The sequence below is a fragment of the Polypterus senegalus genome, chromosome 15, assembly GCF_016835505.1.
Source record: "Polypterus senegalus isolate Bchr_013 chromosome 15, ASM1683550v1, whole genome shotgun sequence".
NCBI classification, from domain to species: Eukaryota; Metazoa; Chordata; class Cladistia; order Polypteriformes; family Polypteridae; genus Polypterus; species Polypterus senegalus.
Window position 1 is genome coordinate 91487887 of NC_053168.1, and position 22811 is coordinate 91510697.

Consider the following 22811-nt stretch of genomic DNA (forward strand, 5'->3'; position numbering starts at 1 on the left):
TTTACTGCTTGCGCAGTGTAGTGTCTCTCGGGTGGATCCCAGCGGCAAGCAATTTCAATGCCTGCCCAACACACACGGCTGCCCCGTTCATTATCGGTGGGCAGCTGTTGATCCTGAAAGCGGTGACCCGGTTGTGGGGGGCGATTTCGCTGCTCGCACAGTGTGGTGTCCCTCAGACAGCTCCCAGCGGCAAGCGATTTCACTGCCCACCCACCACACACGGCTGCCTCGTTCAATCTCGGTGGGCGGCTGGTGATGCTATAAGCAGTGACCCGGTTGTCGCTGAATGGTGACCATTGACGGTGAAGGGGGAGGCGGGGGATAGCATTGTAGTGTACCTCGGATGGCTGCCTGTTGACTGGGGTCGGTGGTGGGCGATTCACTACACGCTTTTCGCCACTCTCAGTGGGCAGACACTTCAGGCAGCATACTGTAGTGGAGGTGACTGTGAGGTGGGCTGGTGATGTCGCTGGAGACTGCGACAAGACGTGATCTTTTCAAGAGAGATCTTTGAGAGACAGAGACACACTTTCACTTTCCGCAAGACGGGCAAGTCACATCATACTTACAACCTTTGGAAGCAAGTACCGTGATACACATGCAGAGCACGTTAGAGATAATGAAAGTAGGAAACGTCGAAAGTCTCAAGAAAATAAGAGTAAAGATCACATTAGTGCTAACAAACGAAAAATATTACTCAGTGAAATAATGGAACAGCAAAAAGAGAATGAATAGTGTTTGAGGTTGTATGGGGGAGAAGAGAGACAAGGCAGTGACTTTAAAATGTTTGAAATGCCGCACAAAATGCAGATCACACCACACAGTAGCAGCAGCAAGCCAGCAGCTGATTGAACAAAGAGGAGGTTAAAGAAAAACAAAAACAACTGTTATTTGCTTCCCATTGTATCACTATTAAAGAGGAGTGTCAGAGGAGCGAATGTATCTCCTTGGGCTGTGTTCAGCCCCCCTCCTCACAATGGTGTGTAGCGCTGGGGGATGATTAGGTGAGCGAAGCGCAAATCATGCGGCACGGAAGCAGCAGCAAGCCAGCATCTGATTGAGCAAAGAGGAGGTTAAAAATAAAAAAAACCCAACAACTGTTATTTGTTTCCCATTGTATCATCGTTTAAGAGGGAGGAGCGACTGCGTCTCCTTGGGGTGCTTTCAGCACACCTCTTCACAATGACACGTAGCACTTGGCATTTGAAAGGGTTGGCAAGCAAAGTGAGCAGGGGGTGAATATAATATAAAATTCAAATTAGTGGCCACCAGGGGGTGATCCAGCTGCCAAAACCTGACAGAGACCTACCCTAGGCACAAGTCTCTGTAACACACACATTTTTTATTCTGATGTGGGAAACACTGCCTAAGTTTTCCATCTGGCACAACACAGCACAGCAGTTTAATTTCTTCCTTCACTCTCACTCACACTCTGTCTTTCACCTCCACTACTCTTCCTCTGGCAAGCTTCATCCTTCTTCCACTCAACTCTGGCTCCCCAAATGAAGGCAGGTGGCTCCTTTTAAGGCTACCCCTGGGAGTACTCCTGGTGGCTCATTAGCAAGGTCTGGAAGCACTCTCAGGTGTGGTGAGAGCCCAATAATGTTCCATTCACTAGAGCATTATTAAATATTATTAAATATCAGTGAACTAAAAAAAACATCTTAATTGCTATACCATCTCCAATTTTCAATGAAATCCATCCGGGCATTTTTAAGACTTTGGGAAATTTAGTATTTCTACTCCTTAAATACTGATATATTGAAATGTCCTTTGTAAATGGATACCTATTGCCCTAGATGGTACCATTCTGCGAAATGTCAAAGAAAATAGTGTTTTTGTTCATGACTGAATCAATTTTGCTATATATACATATAGACTCCAAAACAGAAACCAGCAAATCCACCATTTTAGCCAGTAATATCTCAAAGTTCACACTCAATGAAGCATCATATTCTGCCTTATTTTCTCTGTTGTCCCATGGTCTGTAGTAAACGTCTCTCTCAGGAATATGGCCAGATTTATATGGTGATTATTTTGGGCAATGTGCATTGAAGTGAGAAAAAGAAGTGATGTTAATCAATCAGGTAATTACCAAATGTGCCTTTAGCAATGCCAGTAACTAAATAAATAATTTGGTAATGGTTCCCCTTTATTTCTTTACCTTTCTCTGTTGCATGGGATTCCGACCATTTGTAACACGAAAGTAAGTTTAATGTCACTGTGTTCTGGGCAAGAAATTGTTTTATGGATTCGTTTACATGTGCAGGCCAAGTTTGGCATCCAGGGGCTAGTCAGCATTTGGAAACTGCTAGCATTTGGAGAACGAGGGGGACAACTGTGAGGGTAGGCATTGTGCTATTCCTGTATTTTGGAGATGGGATTGAGTCCTTTCCTTTCCTTGTTTGGAGACCAGAGAGGGGCTTGCACGTGGAGCTGACAGTATAAATATGTGGGTAAGCAGTCAAACACTTTGAAGCCGATTGATGGATGATGTCATCCTTCCGGAAAATCCTTTCAGCAGTGACGAAAATGACAACCCATACACGTCTGTTATGCTACGTAAATCATCATTAAAGAAAGCTGTTATTTTTCTCTTATGTGATTTTTAACGCCGTATCACTATGGGAGGGATATCGCCTTTTACATTATATCTATATAGTTTCTGGTTACTTAAAACGCCGCAATTTGAAAGGACTTATTCCAACTAGGGAGCAATTGCCCTAAAGGAAACACCATTAGACACACTCATTTTTAGGAACAGAATGGTGAAATTTATTGATAAACTCGATAATTATACAAGTATAATAACTGCATATATTTCAATATAGAAGACAGTAAGCAAGACAGATGAGACAGACGCATACATGATACAGAAGAGGCTGGCTGTTTACTGCCTATTTACAGTTCTAATTTATCAGATTAACAGTGAATAGATTAACAGATTTATGATACCAACTCATAAGGATGATGTCCGATGTTATGTGGAACTGTGCATTGTAACTCCAGGTCTGAGCGGAAAACTCACCTTGTGTTGGAGTGCTCTCTGGGTTTTTGCTACACGGTTCTTTGTGATATTAGGTTCTTTGCTCTGTCCTCTGGACCTTTATAGGGAAAAATGTTAATCTTTTCGCACTAGAGTGTAACTGCTTAAGTTCCCTTCTCGAAGTAATGTTGCTTCTCAGGGCTCAGTCATTGGGACAGAAAATGGTTTGGCTGAGTGGGTCTTCGCTATTGTTCATTGTGCCCATATCCAAGGCTCTATGGATAGTAACATTTAGTACAAATACAGTTTGTGATTTATTTGCTCTGCAAAGCGTGGGTTGCATCTCAACCCAAAGTAAGCAGCTCATCATCTTTTACACCCTCGAAAACATAGCAGATGAGATGAATAACTCAATTTTTGAGGGAAGATGTACACTCTGGTGATTGCATCAAGGTCCCTTCCATGTTCACATCCAGTGCCTGTTTATTGGTGCATTACTGTATTTTGTCCATGATATCCAGCCAACATTTCAACATGCACAGACAACCCTAAAATAGATATGCTCCCGAGTGCATATTCGCCTGAAAAACACTCTGAAGAGGTGTCAACTCAACTGTAATTTACACCATTGCTATCAGAAAAAGTACAGGGAAGTAAGGGGAGCAGGTGGATTTTTGCATCCCTGTTAAATCTCCTATCTTAACAGGCCTAGTGTGCCTTTAAAGGCCTAGCTAAATGGTCAATTACAGCTTTGTCCTACATTAGATTATGAATATTCAGAAAGGCATTTTTAAGCCATACATCGTTGCATGTGGTAGTTGCTAGTCAGTCAGTAAAAGCTTGTGAACATGCACAAAGTTTAAAGAAGATTTGAGATTGATTAAGAAACTTGGAGTGGTATGTAACGTGTGGATGGTTTTACACATCAGAATTTTTTTTGTGTGCACCCTGTGTTTGACTTTTGAGAGTTATCAGAATATTAGTATGGAATCTAAGCCATGTTTTATATATTAGGCCCCTGGTCTTTACTATTTGGGAATCTGCAAAGGAACTCCTTCCTATAACATCTTTGTGCTCTTACGAACACCCTGTCGTCAATATAACAGCCTTATTCAGTTTACTTTCCGTTAAATACAGTCCACGTAATTTTGCCAATGTGACATAAATCAAAGAAAAAATTGTTAGCAACTAATTTAAATTTGTTCATTAGTTTTGACATAAATAGGTACACTGTACAACAAAAACATTACCTAACAGTGATGGTGTGTCTGTAGCTTGGAAGTAGCTTCTCCATGTTCAGGAATCTGGTAATCTCCTCCAGAATGAGCCTGACATCGGCATTTAAACTGTCCAAAGTGCGAACTTGATTGTTTATACTGACAGCAGGTGTCACCGAGTTGGCAAGGGCATCAATCAGTTCGGCACGATAATAATTATCGGAAAACTGAAAAAATAAACAAAAAGAAAGTAAACAGGAAAAGAATTGATAATGATATTTAATTAGTCCGATACAATATTTTATAATAAGAATATGCCACTTAGGTGTCAGGATTGGACAGACTAGCGTCACTGACAAACCCAGAACCTAAAAAACTATCTTTGCAAAGTTTAAGTATATCTTTGTTTTATTCAATTTTCATTGTTGTCTTTTTGCTTTAAATAAGCACTCACTTGCCACATTATTATATATACTTATTTAGCATCAGGTAAGACCCACTTTTGCCCCCAAGGAACCTGAGTTTTTCAAGGCATGGATTCAGCAAGTTATTGGAAGAATTAATTATGGATTTGGCACCATTTGATTCAATTAAGCAGTTCATCCGCATAGTTCGCACACACAATCATATAATGAACATCCTGTTGCACCTCTTCATGAAGATAATCAAGAGACTTGAGATGATGCATACTTTCTGATGTTGCACATTACTCTGCTGTTAGAATCCAATTTAAATAGCCTGTTACCATAAAGTGTTGTGTATGGTTAACAAAATGCCGTGGCAAATCATGGTTCATTCAACATATCTTAATTGGAAATAAAAGACCTAATTTGTAAAGAAAACAAACACTTTCTTATTAAACTACAATCAGCAGCTTATACCAGTGACATAACGTGGGGTGGATTCATGCTGTTTTCAACAGTTCTGACCCCAGCATCTGCATTAAACATGAGAAATGGAGATTTGTCAGACTAAGTTACTTTTTACCTATTCTTCAGATGTCCAGTTTGGTGCTGATATTTTCACAGTAGCCTTGCTGTTCCAATCTTAGCCTATAAATGAGTGGAACCTAACACTTTCTGCAGCTTTAGCCCATCCACTTCAAGGTATGACACGTTACACATTCAAAGATATCCAACTGCCCACCAATGTTGTAAAGTCTCTCCAGTGCTGTCAAAACCATCCTGCCATCCCTGTTAAGGGGTAAGCTCAGAGGTATGCAGGGTGAAGAGTCTAAGGTGTCCTGCATAATGGACTTTCTGCAAAATTCTTTGGATAATTTTTGTATTGTCAGGGACCTGCAATGATTTTGTATTAAAACAATTACTATTTACTATATGTAATATGCAAACAGTGTAGTGCCTGTTTATATCAAAAATTCGGATCCACCTCACTTATTTCTTCTCATATTAGAAAAATGCAGAACTCTACCATTAAACAATTTTCTGTATTTTATTGAATGGGCCTGTGAAGTAAAGAAAAATGTCACACAGTGTTTATTAATGTTTTATATTTAGTGCATCTGAATTGCTACTAAGCAAATTGAAATAGTTTAATTCAGTGATGATAATGATAGAATTTTAATAGTTTACTGCATTCATTTGACCTGATGTGACTCCAAATAATATAACTGTATCTGTGGAGCTTACAACTTTGTTGATCATTGGTGCTCATGAAGCTAAACAGATGTAATAGCAAAAGATCAGAGATAGAAGAGGGGCGTCCTGGTTTGATTCAGGAAGTGAGGACTATGGCAACCACTGCCTGAAATACTGTATCTCTATCTAACGTGCATTCAATGGCAAACGAAGTCGAATATGTACTACAGTGGACTTTTCTATTTTACCTGCTCTCTGCTTTACTGAAACATTGATAAATGATTCTATTCCTGACTCTGCATTAGACTTCACACTAATTTCACACTATACCGAGATCACCACGTTACTGAACTGTGCAACAAAACAAAGAGCGGAGGAATATGTTTCTACATTAATCAAGGCTGATGCAACAATGCGACAGTTCTTTTTAAGTCATGCTCATCTGACCTAGCATTGCTTATTATAAACTGTAAGCTGTTGTATTTACCACACAAGTGTTCCTCAGTAATTCTAGCCGGTGTTTAAATTTGCCCACACGACAATGTTCACTAAGTACACTGGTGACTTGGTTATTTAATCACTGAGATTGAAAAACACAACCTGAACCTGCAAATCATTAGGTAATTGTAACTATGTCAGTTTTAATCAGGTCCTTACTAAATATTAACAGGAAATAAAATGCCATACTAGAGATAGAAATATTCGAGATCACTCTTGCATTCCAACAAAAAGAACTGTGAAGTTTAGCAAATACAAGCCTTGATTCAACCAAGAGCTCAAACAGCTGAGCCATGAAAAAGAGGGTACTTTCAGGTCTGGCAATCATGAGGAATAAAGGAACACCAAATATATAATGGAGAAAGAGATCAAAGGTGCAAAAAGAAAGTACTCAGATAAGCAGCAGGAACAATTGTCTGAAAATAACAGTGCATCAGTCTGGAGAGACCTTAAACAAATCACTACCTACAAAAAACAAACATCAAAAAGTTATGATGATCCCAGTCTGGCTTATCAGTTAAATCAGTTTTATGGTGGCTTTGAAAGACAATGGGAGATAAATCTACATGATGTCTCACTTTTACTACTGTATAGTATTGATCTTCTCAGTTTCCCCCTCCTGTCATTAATGCTAAAGACGCCTACAGCTTATGCTTAAGCACTAAAAGGCATCAGAGCTAACCAGCGAAATTAGTAGAATAGTTTAAGAACATGCCAGGTGTCCAAGTGAAGCTCTTCATTGGAAAAGACGGGCTTTGTATTCAGAGCTCAACCTCTTACAAACCAAAGACACTGAACAACTCATTTTTAAATCAAGACATCATTACTATGAACACGGAGAGAAACCTAATAAGCTCTTAGCTCAACAAATCCACAAGCAAGAAGTTCATAATGCAATCCCAGCAATCACCAACATGAACGGAGATAAAATCAGTGACCATAAAAAAATAATGCAAACATTTAAAAACTACAATAAATCCTTATATTAGACTGAGTTCAAAGAAGACAAAACACAATCTAATGCATTTCTGGATACATTACAGATACATCAAATAGATACTTTTATTGCAGAGGAATTGGATAAACATCTGGTGCTATCAGAATTACTAGATGTTATAAAGTCACTTCAGAGCAGGAAAGCAGCAAGCCCTGATGGCTACCCTGTCGAATTTTATAAGAAATTATCTAATCAGCTAGCTCCCCTCTTATTAGCAACATTAACAGATGCTAGAGGCAATCAAATTCTTCCTCAAACTATTCGCCAAACAATCACCGTTTTTCCTAAACAAAATAAGGACTTATTACAATGTGCATCATATAGACCAACTAGCAAAATACCCGCGCTTCGCAGCGGAGAGGTAGTGTGTTAAAGAAGTTATGAAAAAGGAAAGGAAACATTTTAAAAATAACATAACCTGATTGTCAATGTAATTGCTTTGCCACTGTTATGAATGTTGCTGTCATCAAGGATTTGATTATCACTATTTCTTTCAATCAGGTTCGTATTTGGAGGATGTGTTGTGTGTTATGAAGTTACATTTCGTGTTTGTCAACCGTTGTAAAGATAACAGGTTTCATTCATCGAAGTGTTCACTATGCAAATCGCTACTCGTGAATGTCAGATGTTTAACAGGCATTCCTGGTATTAACTTGTGCTAAACGTACCATGGTGTGACGTACGGGGAGCCAACTGTAAAAAGGCAAGGAGGCGCGTATTTTAAGACAGCGAAGGAGAGGAAAAGTGAGAAGGAAAACTGTTTAAATAGAGACCTAGGAAGGTGCATGGAAAGAAGCAGCAAGCGGTAAAGCAAGGAAGATTTCATAATAAGGACGGTTCGGTGCACGTAGAAGGTGTAACAATAAGATTGTTAAGCCTTATGATAATGTTCCCGCACGGAGGATTTGGAGAGATGCACTGGGAGAAGTATAATCTGAACATCTCTACAGTTTCATTTATTTTCGGGTTGTAATGTTCATCAAATTTACATATCATCTGGTCCAGTGGCAGACCGTGCATCTCACACCTAGCCTTCAGTAGTGCTCCGTCTGAATCAACCCGCCCCTCAAAAACTAATTTATGGTTATAAAAAACAATCTTAATATCCAGAAATAAAGTATAAAGAGCCACTGCATCGCAGATAGATAACTCCTGTAGCCACAATAAATTTCTTTATTGAATAGAGAAACCAGGGGTAAACAAGTTCCTTTCTACTGCAGCTACAGCCACGACACGCATAAAAAACATCAATAATAACTCATAAACTTGTAATATTATTTAGGAAAATCGCAACATTTTACTCACCAAAAATTCTGATTATTTCAAAACAGTTTCAATTACTCTGTCATACAGATTATCCATGTGCTTCAGTTCCATCAAAAAGTCCCTTTCTATTGCCATCAAAGCTAATGCTGACCTGCCCTGTCGTATTTCTGGCATAAGTTTTATTTCGCTTTAGGGCTGAAAATGTCCGCTCAACAGAAGCAGTATACATGGGAATGGTCACCACCAAATATATCAATGTGAACAGCTGCCCCATGCCCTCATTCAGATTTTTCTGATGAAGGAAGTCAAGGAGATCAGTGGGAGACTTTCCTGCAAAATCATCCATGGCATACATTACAGTCAGTTCTGTTTTTAGCCGAGACAGATCAAAAACTGCTCCGTGGTTCTTGTGTTAAACTGGAGAAGGCTGCATGCGGGAAATTTTTCTCGTATTCCCGAAACTTCTGGGGGTCGAGGAGCATGACAAACATCAGTTTTTCATGGTCTTGAAATCTGGTCTGTGTCTGGCAAATAATATTGTCCAGAATCCTGCCATGGAGTTGGCGGTAGTGCGCGGAGCACCTGCGGTGCGTTCAGTGACCTCGTAGAGTTCCTCATATCGGCTTCTATTGAATCAATGGGTCTGAATACGGTGACATTGCCGTACACCTGCTAGAGGGTCCTTCTAACACCAACTCAAAATCTGATTGGTTGAAGCAACAGTTTAATCGACATTTATTCTGTGTTAGAGGGCCTGCAGAATGGATTGTGAAGGCCACTCTGCCTGGCAACAAATGATGGCTGAAATGTGATTGGGTGATTGGTTAAATGCTTTAATACGAAAATACAGGTCTGGAAGCAGCACAACCATCGGAAAAGCTATGAAAGGAAGCGGACAGACTATTTGGAATTATTTAATAAGTATTCATTGACAAAATATAATTAACATCAGTTTGTGATTCAGATATTATTTTAGGCCAGCAGAGAAGGCATGACTTTGCCAGGTCTTTAGCATTGAGGCTTTATACCCTGCGTCTTCTCATTAAACTTGTATCTCGCAAATATCTTGTGCGATCTTGCGATGTCCATGGCTTTATTTAATTTTAGCTCAGACTCGGCACTTAAAGTTTCTCTCACACTTTCGCTGAGGGAGGGTTTCCGCAGTAGCTGCACTAATGAATATGCTAAGCACAGTCCTTCACCCGTGAATATATACCTTATATGGGCAGGCACTCAATTACGTGGAAGGCGTGATGATGCGAGACGCAACTCCGCCTCACACGGCGACCAAGCTGCAGGTTATTGCAGTATATGGACGAAAGTAGGTTCCAGTTATGACCACTACGCGTAGAATTTCGAAATGAAACCTGCCTAACTTTTGTAAGTAAGGTGTAAGGAATGAGCCTGCCAAATTTCAGCCTTCCACCTACACGGGAAGTTGGAGAATTAGTGATGAGTGAGTGAGTGCTTTGCCTTTTATTAGTATAGATTTCACTTCTGAATAATGATGTTAAGATACTATATAAGGTCCTAGCTAGAAGGATGAAGAAAGTGCTGCCTTCAGTAATATCTCAAGATCAAACTGGATTTATTAAAGGCCGACACTTAGCTTCCAATCTTCAACGCCTGTTTAATGTAATATATTCACCTGCAAAGTCAAACACCCAGGAGATATTATTATCGTTGGATGCAGAAAAAGCATTTAATATGATTGAATGGAACTCTCTTTTCACTACATTAGAGAAATTTGGGTTTGGCCTGAAGATATGTGAATCGTTCAAACTACTGTATACCAATCCAGAAGCTTCAGTTTGTATTAACAACATTTGTTCAGAATACTTTAAACTAGAACGTGGTACCAGACAAGGATGTCCCTTGTCACCACTGCTATTAGCAATTGCCACTGAACCACTGGCAGTTCACTGTCAAAATGCTAATCAGATAAAGGGGATTATCAGAGAAGGTCATGAACAGAAAATTATAGATGCAGATGATATGGTTTTGCATATATCTGACCCACAAAATACTGTGTCTGCAGTCTTAACAGCACTTAAAACATTTCAAAAGATCTCTGGTCTCAGAATTAATTTGAATAAAAGTGTGATCTTTCTAGTGAATTCTCAAGCATACAATATTAGATTGGACACCTTCCCTTTTATTATTGCAGATCAGTTTAAATACCTAGGGGTAAATATCACAATTAAACATAAAGCTCTTTATCAACAAAATGTCGCCGTCTGTATGGAAAAAATTAAGAAAGACTTGCATAGATGGTCAATCCTTCATCTGAGTCTAGCTGGAAGAATTAATGTTGTTAAGATGAATATCCTTCTTAAGGTTTTCTTTTTATTTGAAAACATTCCAATATACATCAATAAATCATTCTTTAAGCAATTAGATTCAACCATAACCTCACTTATTTGGTAACTTAAAACATCCACGTATCCAAAAAGCGACTATACAAAAACCTAAGGCAGAAGGTAGCTTGGCTCTACATAACTTTCAGTTTTATTACCGGGCAGCAAAAATACAAGCTATAAAAACCCCATCTCCCACTTTCCTCTATGCTGGAAAGAATATTGTTCAGTTTAGAGCACTCAGACAGCATTTTCTGCAATATATAAAAATTATTTTACAGTCCCTCCCTTTCAAAGATCCAAGGGGACAATGGGAAAAGGATCTCTCACTCAACATTTCAGAAAAGGAGTGGAAGGTAGCAATGCAGAGAATTCATTCAAGCTTCATATGCGCAAAGCATACAACTATAAACTCAAAAATTATATAAAATTGTCCAAAATGTTTCCAGGGCAAGATCCAACCTGCGAACGCTGCAATCAAGTTCCAGCCTCACTGGGTCGCATGTTTTGAGCCTGCACCAAATTAACATCATTCTGGACAAAAAAAATTTAAGTGCCTTTCAGACAGCCTTGGTGTCACAATCCCCGCTAACAGCTGTGTTTGATGTTCTTCCAGATGGGCTTAAAGTGGAGAAGGACAAACAAACTGTGATTGCCTTCACTACGCTATTGGGACGCAGACTTATTTTACTAAACTGGAAGAGTCCTAACTCTCCTCTTTTAAGTCAGTGGGTAACTGATGTTTTACATTATTTGAAATTGGAAAAATTCAAATTCTCAGTTAGAGGATCTGTACAGAACTTTTTCAAAACCTGGCAGGATCTAATCAATAATATTTTAGAATAAGCTCTTAAAGCACTGAGGAAGTAGATTTTCTTCCCATTTCTTTTTCTTCTCCATTTATATTTATCTGCCAATTAATCTAATTAGCTTTAAGTTTTATTCCATTGGCCATGCTCTCTTTCTCAGGGGTGGGGGGTTGATTTGTTTTCAATCCTATTTTTTGTAAAAGTTTAAAAAGCTGCAGGCCTGGACCTTATTTCTCCCTCCACACTTGGGCACTGTCCAGATAAATTGTCTACCTATTTCCAGATATTTTCAACTAATCTCTGGATCAATGCACCTTTCCTGCCGGCTTCAAGACCTCCACCATCATCATTCCAGTAGCAAAAAAATCAAAGATCACATGGCTAAATGACTACAGCTTTCACCTCTGTGGTAATGAAGACCATTCAATGCCTTAAATCTGAATTACTTCCAGAAAGCTACAAAAGACTTCCTGTAACCATTTCAGTTTGCATACAGAGCCAATTGGTCTGTGGATGATGCAGTGAATTTACACTTTAGCTTAATTTACCAACACTTTGATAAAAAAGGAGCATCTTTGAGGATCTTGTTTGTGGACTTTAATCAACCCAGATGCAGATGACACCACACTAATAGGCCTCATTTCAAACAATGACGAGTCCATATACAGACAACAGGTGGATGTTATGGTGCTGCCATAATAATATGGACATTAAAAAAACTCACAAGATGATCACAGATTTCAGGAAACAGTCACCTACTCACGTATCAGAAGCTATAAATAGGCTCAGCTATTGGGATGACAGAATCATTTAACTTTATGGGTATTGTGCTGCCACAAAACCGTAAGTGAGACAATAACACTACAAGCATTATTAAGAAAGCTCATTAGAGAACATTCTTTTTGCGTCAGCTGAGGAAATTCAAACTCCCTCAAGCAATACTGGTCTAATTCTACACAGACATCACTATGTCCATTTTGATCTCATCTATAACTGTCTGGTTTGGAGCTGATTCTGTTCAGGCTAAGGCCAATCTACAATGCATCATCAAAGCCCATACAAGAACCAAAGGCTGTAACTTACCAAACACTGAAATCAAAATTAGCAGCAAACTACTTTGTGCAGTGAAAGCTAAAATGACACGTCACCTAAACAGTTTTTTCCATGTGCAGTTATTCTTACTAATAAAGTATCTACAGGTGCCGGTCATAACATTAGAATATCTTGACAAAGTTGATTTATTTCAGTAATTTCATTCAAAAAGTGAAACTTGTATATTAGATTCATTTATTACACATAGACTGATGTATTTCAAATGTTTATTTCTTTTAATTCTGATGATTATAACTAACAACTAATGAAAGTCCCAAATTCAGTATCTCGGAAAATTGAAAAGGTTCAATATTGAAGACACCTTGTGCCACACTCTAATCAGGTAATTAACTCAAAACATCCGCAAATGCCTTTAAATGGTATCTCAGTCTTGTTCTGTAGGCTACACAATCATGGGGAAGACTGCTGACTTGACAGTTGTCCAAAAGACGACCACTGACACCTTGCACAAGGAGGGCAAGACACAAAAGGCCATTGCTAAAGAGGCTGGCTGTTCACAGAGCTCTGTGTCCAACCACATTAATAGAGAGGCGAAGGAAGGACAAGATGTCGTAGAAAAAGTGTACAAGCAATAGGGATAACCGCACCCTGGAGAGGATTGTGAAACAAAACCCATTCAAAACTGTGGGGGAGATTCACAAAGAGTGGACTGCAGCTGGAGTCAGTGCTTCAAGAACCACCACGCACAGACGTATGCAAGACTTGGGTTTCAGCTGTCGCATTCCTTGTGTCAAGCCACTCTTGAACAAGAGACAGCGTCAGAAGCGTCTCACCTGGGCTAAAGACAAAACTGCTGCTGATTGGTCCAAAGTTATGTTCTCTGATGAAAGTAAATTTTGCATTTCCTTTGGAAATCAAGGTCCCAGAGTCTGGAGAAAGAGAGGAGAGGCACAGAATCCACGTTGCTTGAGGTCCAGTGTAAAGTTTCCACTGTCAGTGATGGTTTGGGGTGCCATGTCATCTGCTGGTGTTGTTCCATTGTGTTTTCTGAGGTCCAAGGTCAACGCAGTCGTCTACCAGGAAGTTTTAGAGCACTTCATGCTTCCTGCTGCTGACGAACTTTATGGAGATGCAGATTTCATTTTCCAACAGGACCTGGCACCTGCACAAAGTGCCAAAACTACCAGTACCTGGTTTAAGGGTCATGGTATCTCTGTTCTTGATTGGCCAGCAAACTCACCTGACCTTAGAAAATCTATGGGGTATTGTGAAGAGGAAGATGCAATACGCCAGACCCAACAATTCAGAAGAGCTGAAGGCCACTAGCAGAGCAACATTGGCTCTCATAACACCTGAGCAGTGCCACAGACTGATCGACTCCATGCCACGCCACATTGCTACAGTAATCCAGGCCAAAGGAGCCCCAACTAAATATTGAGTGCTGTACATGCTCATACTTTTCATGTTCATACCTTTCAGTTTGCCAACATTTCTAAAAATCCTTTTTTTGCATTGGTCTTAATTGATATTATAATTTTCTGGGACTTTCATTAGTTGTCAGTTCTAATCATCAAAATTAAAAGAAATAAACATTTGAAATACATCAGTCTGTGTGTAATGAATGAATCTAATATACAAGTTTTACTTTTTGAACGGAATAACTGAAATAAATCAACTTTGTCATGATATTCTAATTTTATGACCGGCACCTGTATGTACTAGATACCTGCACACTAGACTGCCTGGACATTATAATCTTACTATTTTTTTTTTTTTGGATTGCTTTTGAATTCTGCATCACATTTTATCTTCTTATATTTATCTTTTGTTTTCTGTGTTGTCCTTGTATGTTGTACCAATTTTATCAAGACAAGTTTCCAGTACACATTAGTGCACCTGACCAATAAAGTGAAATCTGATTCTCAGTTACTGCTTTCAGACTCCACAATGTCCTGAAAGCAAGTGGTCAGGCAAACTATAGAATGCCTGTTGCCACTTGCAGCAACTATTGTTAAGCACTTGGGACCCAAGTCTGATGCCCAAGTGTACCTTGGTTTTCTTGATTCAGCTTATGGCACTGTAGAACATGGACATGAACTGTTTGTAAAATTTCTTAATATTCACCAGAATGTTGATGAAAAGCCAATAGAGTATATAAGTAGACTTCAGATAGCTGTCAATCTATTGTAGTCATGAGGAGGAAAGGCATCTTAAGTCATTTTGATCGCCAGTTTCTAAACTAATTTTGTAGGTGTTGCTGGAATAACAGGATCTAATGTTCCTTGTATGGGTTATGTAGAAGTTGACATAAAATCACAGGAAAAACTACACCTGAAGTAGTTGCATTAGCTGTGATGATTTCTGAAATTAAAAACAGCTGTATCTTTCCCATTTTCATTGGCACCAATACTCTTGATGTCCTATATGATGTCCATTATAGAAGGAATATTACAGGAACAAAGACACTTGCCTATGGGTACAGCCAGTTACTTGAACTGTTTGCACTTCATAAGAAACAAAATATTAGTGGCTATTTGGTGGTGTGTCTCTGAGACGAAAGGATAATGAAGCAATTCCTGCAAATTAAACTTTTGACTATTAAAGATATTTAAGCACTTCTGTATTTGGTGGAAAATTTTTCTGCACTTTATGGTGCTCAGTGGTTTTCAGTCGTAGATTTGAAATCTGGATATTATAAAACTGAAATGAAAGAATCAGACAAGCCCAAAATTGCCTTTGTATGCCCCATGGTCCTTTAGGAATTCAACGGTATGCACCAAGGATTAACTATTTTCCTGAATACATTTCAAAGACTAAAGGAGAAATGCATAAGAAAAATGAACTTAAACAAAGTGCAGGTGTTCCTTAATGATTTGATTGTACTCTCTAGCAGTTTAGAAGAAAGGATGTTATGTGTGGTGGGATGCCCTAGGGTGAATGGTCTTAAATTGCCTCCAGACAAATGCAAACTTTTCCAAAGTTTAGTTCAGTAAATTGGACATGTAGTTTCTAGGAAAGCAGTTCACACTAATACAGACAAAATTAGTGTTTTAACTACAAGGCATGTAACATAAGAACCTTAAAGAACTTCAGTCCTTTTGGGATTTTCCAGTTATTATCAACATTTTAGTTAGTAGTATTCTAATTTAAACTGCTAAATGACCATACAGTTGGTTACCCCATTTTGCAGAAAAGAGCCAACAACAGAATAGCTGGTGGCTAGAAGTACTTCAATCCCTGAGAATCATTTGGACATTGTTGGATACCTTCATGTCAAACTGTTTTTAAACTAATAATTAACAAGTTAACAGCTCCAGTCCTGGGTTTTGCCAATTCTAAATTACCTTATGTGCTTCACACTGACTAGCAATACAGGACTGGGAGCAGCTCTGTACAAAGAGCAAGATGAACAAACAAACTTTGACCTACATTGTTTGTATGAAAATTTGCTATATAAAAAAATGTTGTTATGCTAGTAGAAGATTACCACATAGCAAGTATAGATATCCTGCACATAAGCTAGAATTCCTACCCTTAACATGGGCAGTTATAGAAAAATACCATGACTACCTGTAAGGTAATCATTTTACTGTGATCACAGTCAACCATCCTCTAACTAATGTGCCTACCTCTGCAAAGATGGATGCAGCAAGCTATTGTTGGTTGGCTACAATTAGGGAATCCCGGACTGTAATGGAAGGATTTTTCTAAAGAGAGGGGGGGGATCAAGAGAGCAGATGGGCGTTGGTCGCTCAGCGCAAAAACCAGCTTCAAGAAGGAAAAGTACTGGGAATATGGCCAGAGGGTTATGCTGACTTGTTTTTCACTTGAGGGCTTCACTATTTTGTGTGCCTTTTGGTACCAGACGCCGTCTCCGTCAGGATAAAGGGGCATGCTGACTTGTTTTTCACTTCAAGGGGCTTCACTACGCAATTCTTATTTTTGTGTGCCGTTTGGTACCAGGTGTCGTCATCATCAGGACCAAGTGCAAAACAACACCGCGTCCCGTGGAAAGGTGTGTGTGCTGAAACTAATCACTTCTGTATACACTGCTTACACGTAAGCCGCTTTGGGCAAGGACGCTCAATTAGTATATAAGGGAAGGTTTCGCCCTCAGTTTCTTTGGAGGCTCAACCGTGGGGACAGCGCGCACCGCCCGGTAAATGAAAGGCAAAATGGGTTGGTCATTTGACAAGACTGACAAGCGGGCCCCCTCAGTCTACTGGTCTGGGATGATGGCTCTATGTCTTTTTGTATGTCTGTAAGTATTGTTTTGTTTTGTATGTCTGCATTATATGTGTTTGATTATTATAGTTGATTAAGTAAATAAAATAGAAGTATTGGACCTCTTCTCTCTGATTCTTTGCCTACTTATGTTCATATCCCTGGAACCATTTTCCCGTAACAAAACACGGACTTTTTCAATCCCGGGAATTAAACTGCTGTAATTCCCAGGAACACGGGAACGGCCAAGCTCGCATCTATAGCGCGTAAAAGTGTAAAAATCAATACTTGAAAATAATTAAGTGGCATGGTTTTTTGGCACACGGTGTAGTGTGCTGCCGATTAATTCACTCAATTCAACAACAGACCAGCAGCAGTCAGTCTCCTGGCTCACTGAGCACAGTGGACTGGGAGGGTCTACTCTGCACTCTGGAAGCTCACGAATGCCGGGACGGGGCAGAATTCATTGAAGTCTGTGGCACGTGCTGTTGACAGTACAGGCTGGTGTCAAGTTTCCAACTGGAGCACAGCTTGGGTCCAGTGGGCAGTTGGAACATCAGTTGTTTGTGTTGAAAGCCTTGTACAAATGGCCAAGTTTGTCAAGTTTAAAAACGACGGAGTTTGGCAGCATTTTTTGCGCGAAAAGCTAGGCCACTCGGCTGAGTGTAAACTGTGTAAAACTATTTTGAAAACAGCTGGCGGCTCAACAAAGGGATTACATGAGCATCTGAGAAGAGTTAATCAAATAACTGCTATGAAATGAAAACCAGGGAATGATGACAATACACCAACAACGTCCAAGGGCATAGCAGTGGGGCCAAAGATGAAATATCTGCAGAACAAAAACGAAAGTACATTGCAGGCAGTATTAGCACGAATGACGGCTTGAGATGGATCCGTGCATGGATTAAATTACTGTATACTAACCCAGAAGCTTCAGTTTGCATCAATAACATTTGCTTAGACTACTTTAAACTAGAACGTGGCACAAGACAAGGATGCCCTTTGTCACCACTGCTGTTTGCAATTGCCATTGAACCACTGGCAATACATTGTCGAAATACTGATCAGATAAAGGGGATTAGCAGAGAAGGACTGGAACAGAAAATCTCATTATATGCAGATGACATGGTACTGTATATATCGGACCCAGAAAATTCTGTGCCTGCAGTCTTAGCAGCACTCACAGAATTTCAAAAGCTCTCTGGTCTCAGAATTAATCTGAATAAAAGTGTACTCTTTCCGGTGAATTCGCAAGCATATAATATTAGATTAGACACCCTTCCTTTTATCATTGCAGAACAGTTTAAATACCTCGGGGTAAACATCACAAGTAAACATAAAGCTCTTTATCAACAAAATTTATGTCTGTATGGAAAAAATTAAACAAGACTTGCATAGATGGTCAACCCTTCATCTCACACTAGCTGGAAGAATTAACACTGTTAAGATGAATATTCTTCCTAAGCTCCATTTTTTATTTCAAAACATACCAATATACATTAATAAATCGTTCTTTAAGCAATTAGATTCAACAATAACCTCATTTATTTGGAATTCTAAACATCCACGCATCAAAAGAGCGACCCTACAAAGACAAAAGGCAGAAGGCGGCATGGCTCTACCTAACTTCCAGTTTTATTACTGGGCGCAAATATACAGTCGATAAGAACCTGGACACAAATAGAAGAACATACACAGGCATGGACCGCAATAGAAGTAAAATCCTGCAGTACTTCTTTGTATTCCTTGCTTTGTGCTCCAATAAACACACGCTATCGGCAATACACTAATAACCCAATTGTGCTCCACTCACTTAGAATCTGGAACCAATGTAGAAAGCATTTTAAGACGGAGAAGCTTCTTTCTGTGGCACCCCTGCAAAAGAACCACCTCTTTCAACCCTCACAAACATATGCAGTTTTAATATCTGGAAAAATTTGGAATTAACTTGCTTAGAGATCTTTATATAGACAACGCCTTTGCATCCTATGAACAATTACGTTCCAAATTTAACATTCCAGCTACAAATTTCTTTCACTATCTTCAAATCAGGAACTTTGTTAAACAGAACCTTCCAGATTTTCCTCATCTTGCACCCTCATCCACGCTGGAAAAATTATTGCTCAATTTCAAGGAGTTAGACTCCATCTCTACAATATATAAAATCCTTTTACAATCCCTTCCTTTCAAAGATCCAAGAGGACACTGGGAAAATGACCTCTCAATTAATATATCAGAAAAGGAGTGGAAAGTAGCAATGCAGAGAATTCACTCAAGCTCCATATGCATAAAGCATACAATTATACAACTCAAAATTATATATCGAGCACATCTGTCTCGACTAAAACTCTCCAAAATGTTTCCAGGGCATGATCCAACCTGCGAACGTTGCAACCAAGCCCCAGCCTCACTAGGTCACATGTTCTGGGCCTGCTCCAAATTAACATTATTCTGGACAAAAATTTTTAATTACCTCTCAGACAGTCTTGGACTCACAATCCCTCCTAACCCATTAACAGCTGTGTTTGGGGTTCTTCCAGAGGGTCTTAAAGTGGAGAAAGACAAACAAACTGTGATTGCATTCACTACACTGTTGGCACGCAGACTTATTCTGATAAACTGGAAGAACCCAAACTCTCCTCTTTTAAGTCAGTGGGAAACTGATGTGTTATATTATTTAAAATTGGAAAAAATCAAATACTCAGTTAGAGGATCTGTGCAGACTTTTTTCAAAACATGGCAGGATCTAATCAGTAATATTTTGAAATGATTTTATAAAGCACAGAGAATTTGTTGATTTAGGTATTTTTAAAAGCCTTAAATTTTACACCGTTTGGCTTGCTCTCTCTCTCAAGGGTGGGGATCGATCTGTTCTTAGCATAATTCTTTTTTTGTAAAACTTGATTGCTATGTATTGATTGTAATAAAATTAATAAATAAATAAATAAAAAAAAAAAAAAAGAGATGGACTTCCGTTCCAAATATTCGTTTCGTCAGCTGATTTACGCAAAGCACTGTCTGCACTTGGTTTCAGAAATTTACCGAATTCTGACGAAACTGTGAAGCATCTGGTAATGGATTACGGTCAAAAGATTATGGTAACAGAAGAGATGGGTAACAAGAAGAAGCAGGGTCAGAGCTATAGTATAACGTTTGATGAATGGACTTCCACTAGAAATCGACGATATATGAATGTGAATGTCCATGAACAAGGTCCAAAGTATTGGAACCTTGGATTAATCAGAGTTCATGGCTCGATGCCGGCGAAAAAGTGCATTGACTTACTACAGAGTAAACTGGCAGAATTTGAGCTCAGTCTTACCAGTGACGTAGTAGGCATCTGTACAGACGGTGCCAGTGTCATGACAAAGGTCGGAAGACTACTGGAAGTTGAGCATTAATTATGTTATGGGCACTGTATCTAGCTGGCAGTGCTAGATGTGCTGTATCGCCGCAGAGGTCGTGCTGCTGCTACTACTGCTACAGCCGAGCCCGAGTCGTCTCATTGCAAAACTGACATCAGCGACGACGATGAGGATGATATACTTGAGAGTCATGATGTCCAACAAGGTCTAAAAGTTTTTGATGACGGCTACAATATTCTTGTGGAATTGTCAGGTGAATTATATGACGATGCTGTTAACAAGGTTCGTAAAATCGTCAAGATTTTTAGATGATCACCAACGAAGAATTACAACATACTTCAGCCGTATGTGCAGAAGGCACTGATTGATCTTGGGCAACAGCTACACTTAACTGACGCCGACTTCACAGTTATCAGTGAAATGGTGTCCAGTTTGGAACCGTTGAAGCTTGTAGTTAATGCACTGTGCAGGCATGAAACAAATCTGATCAGCGCAGAAGCGGCTCTGAAGTTCTGCATTGTCCAGCTACAGAAGCAGAGCTCAGAACTTGCAACGACTCTGGCAAATGTTCTTGAGTCTAGAATAAACGACAGACGAGGATTACATGCTGCTGTTCTCCAGTATCTGCATACAGTTTCTGCACAAAAGACGGCTACTACAAGACATGTTGTCAGTACCATCTAATTACGTCATCCGAAAATTCGTTTGTCATCTGGTAACACAACTTGAACAGACTGACAGCAGTAGTTCAACTGTAACATCCACAACACTGGAAGAAGGTGGCGCCATTGCTGCAGCTTCCATTTCATCAGACAACAGCTTTGAACAGCAACTTAAAATTGCAATGCGTCAGTCTGCTGCATCCGCATTATCTGTGCCAAGAAACTTTCCATCACAGAATGATGACAAGAAACTGGACGCATCAGTAAAAGCTGAAATGGCGGTATTTCAGAGCAACGGCAAGCGCGGGCATTGTTTAGAACAAGTATATCAGTATCTGATGACTATGCCGCCTACTTCAGTGGAGGCAGAGCGTGCTTTCTGAGCAGCTGGCGTAATCTGCATGAATGTGCACTCTCACCTGGATGATTGCACACTGGACACGCTGTGCTTTCTAAGTTCTTATTACCGCAACTGAAGATACATGTACTTATATGACAGCATAAATTGCTTGTAGATCAGGTTATACTTTTATTTGTGTCGACATATTGCAGTAGTTTTATTAAAAATAAGTGTCAGTCGTTCTAAAACCGTTCACATGTGAGATGCCGTGCACTGTGTCGTCCCCAGGAGCCTGGGATTCCCGGGAATGACATGCGGGATTCCCAAATTTCTGGGAATGGATAAACCTGTCCAGAAATGGATTCCCTAGTTACAATGTCAACATTTAATTGTGATATCAAATATCAAGCCGGGAAACAAAATCAAGATGCGCATGGTCTCTCGTGACGGTTGCAAGACTAAGTGACTGACAAATAAACCACTTTACATGCAATCAGTTAACATTATCTTCACAGCATTTACTAGTTCTTCCTATTGATGCAGTTGTGGACATCTGTGATAAACATCTTCTTAGTGTCTCTAGTGATGACATCATCTTCATGTCATACCCGGTGGTCTTGTGTGGAACTGTAACAATACTTGCCTTTAGCCAGAATGAACTAATTACACATCAGAATGCTGATCCTGTCATTGGAAAGGTCATTTCTATGATGAACACTGGCAAGCAAGTTCCAAATTTTTCTTTCGTGATGTAAGAATGGAATCATCTGGAGGTAAGAATGGTGTTCTACATAGTAAATGCCAGTGTTACTCCCAAGCTGTCTGAACAACTTGTTTTGCCAGGAGCACTACAGGCAATTGTTCTTAAGAATCTCCATGATGATATAGGACATTTGGGAATCAAACGTACTTTTGACTTGGTGAGATTTCAAATCTATTAGCCAAAAATGGCTAAAGTTGAGAAGATGATCACATTTTGTGGCAGATGTTTCAGGCAGAAATCTCAGCCAGAGAAGGCCACATGCCTGGTCAAAATCTAAACCACCAGACCGATGGAATTAATCTACAAGGATTTCTTTTCTTTAGAACCTGACAGCAAAAATACTAAAGATATAGTTGTTATCATATGCCATTTTATGAAGAATGCAGTAGCCATACCAACAAGGAACCAGAAGGCTAGCCCTGTTGTTAAATGCCTGTTTAAGTATTTCCTAGTACATTATGGTTCTCCAGAAAAATTTCAACTTCAAGGCATAGACTTTCGCAAACAATTAAGAACTTTGTGTTCTAGTACAGTGGAACCTCGGTTAACGACCATAATTCGTTCCAAAACTCTGGTCATAACCTGATTTGGTTGTGAACCGAAGTAATTTCTCTCTCGCTCACTGCACAGGGAATGCATAGGGAGAGACTGAACATGTGTGGAAAACATCAGA

At 39.5% G+C, this 22811-nt stretch overlaps 1 protein-coding gene across 3 annotated transcripts in view; it reads right to left on the bottom strand.

Moving 5' to 3' along the window:
- taf2 (TAF2 RNA polymerase II, TATA box binding protein (TBP)-associated factor) overlaps positions 1-22811 on the bottom strand; it is a 379690-nt gene that overhangs the window by 105968 nt on the left and 250911 nt on the right. For all 3 annotated transcript variants that reach the window (XR_005630659.1, XM_039736433.1, XM_039736434.1), the window contains one exon: positions 4237-4430. Coding sequence is in view for 2 of the 3 variants with exons in the window: in XM_039736433.1 (XP_039592367.1) it covers positions 4237-4430 (194 nt within the window). In the remaining variant the exon portion in view is untranslated. The remainder of the gene's footprint in view (positions 1-4236; positions 4431-22811) is intronic.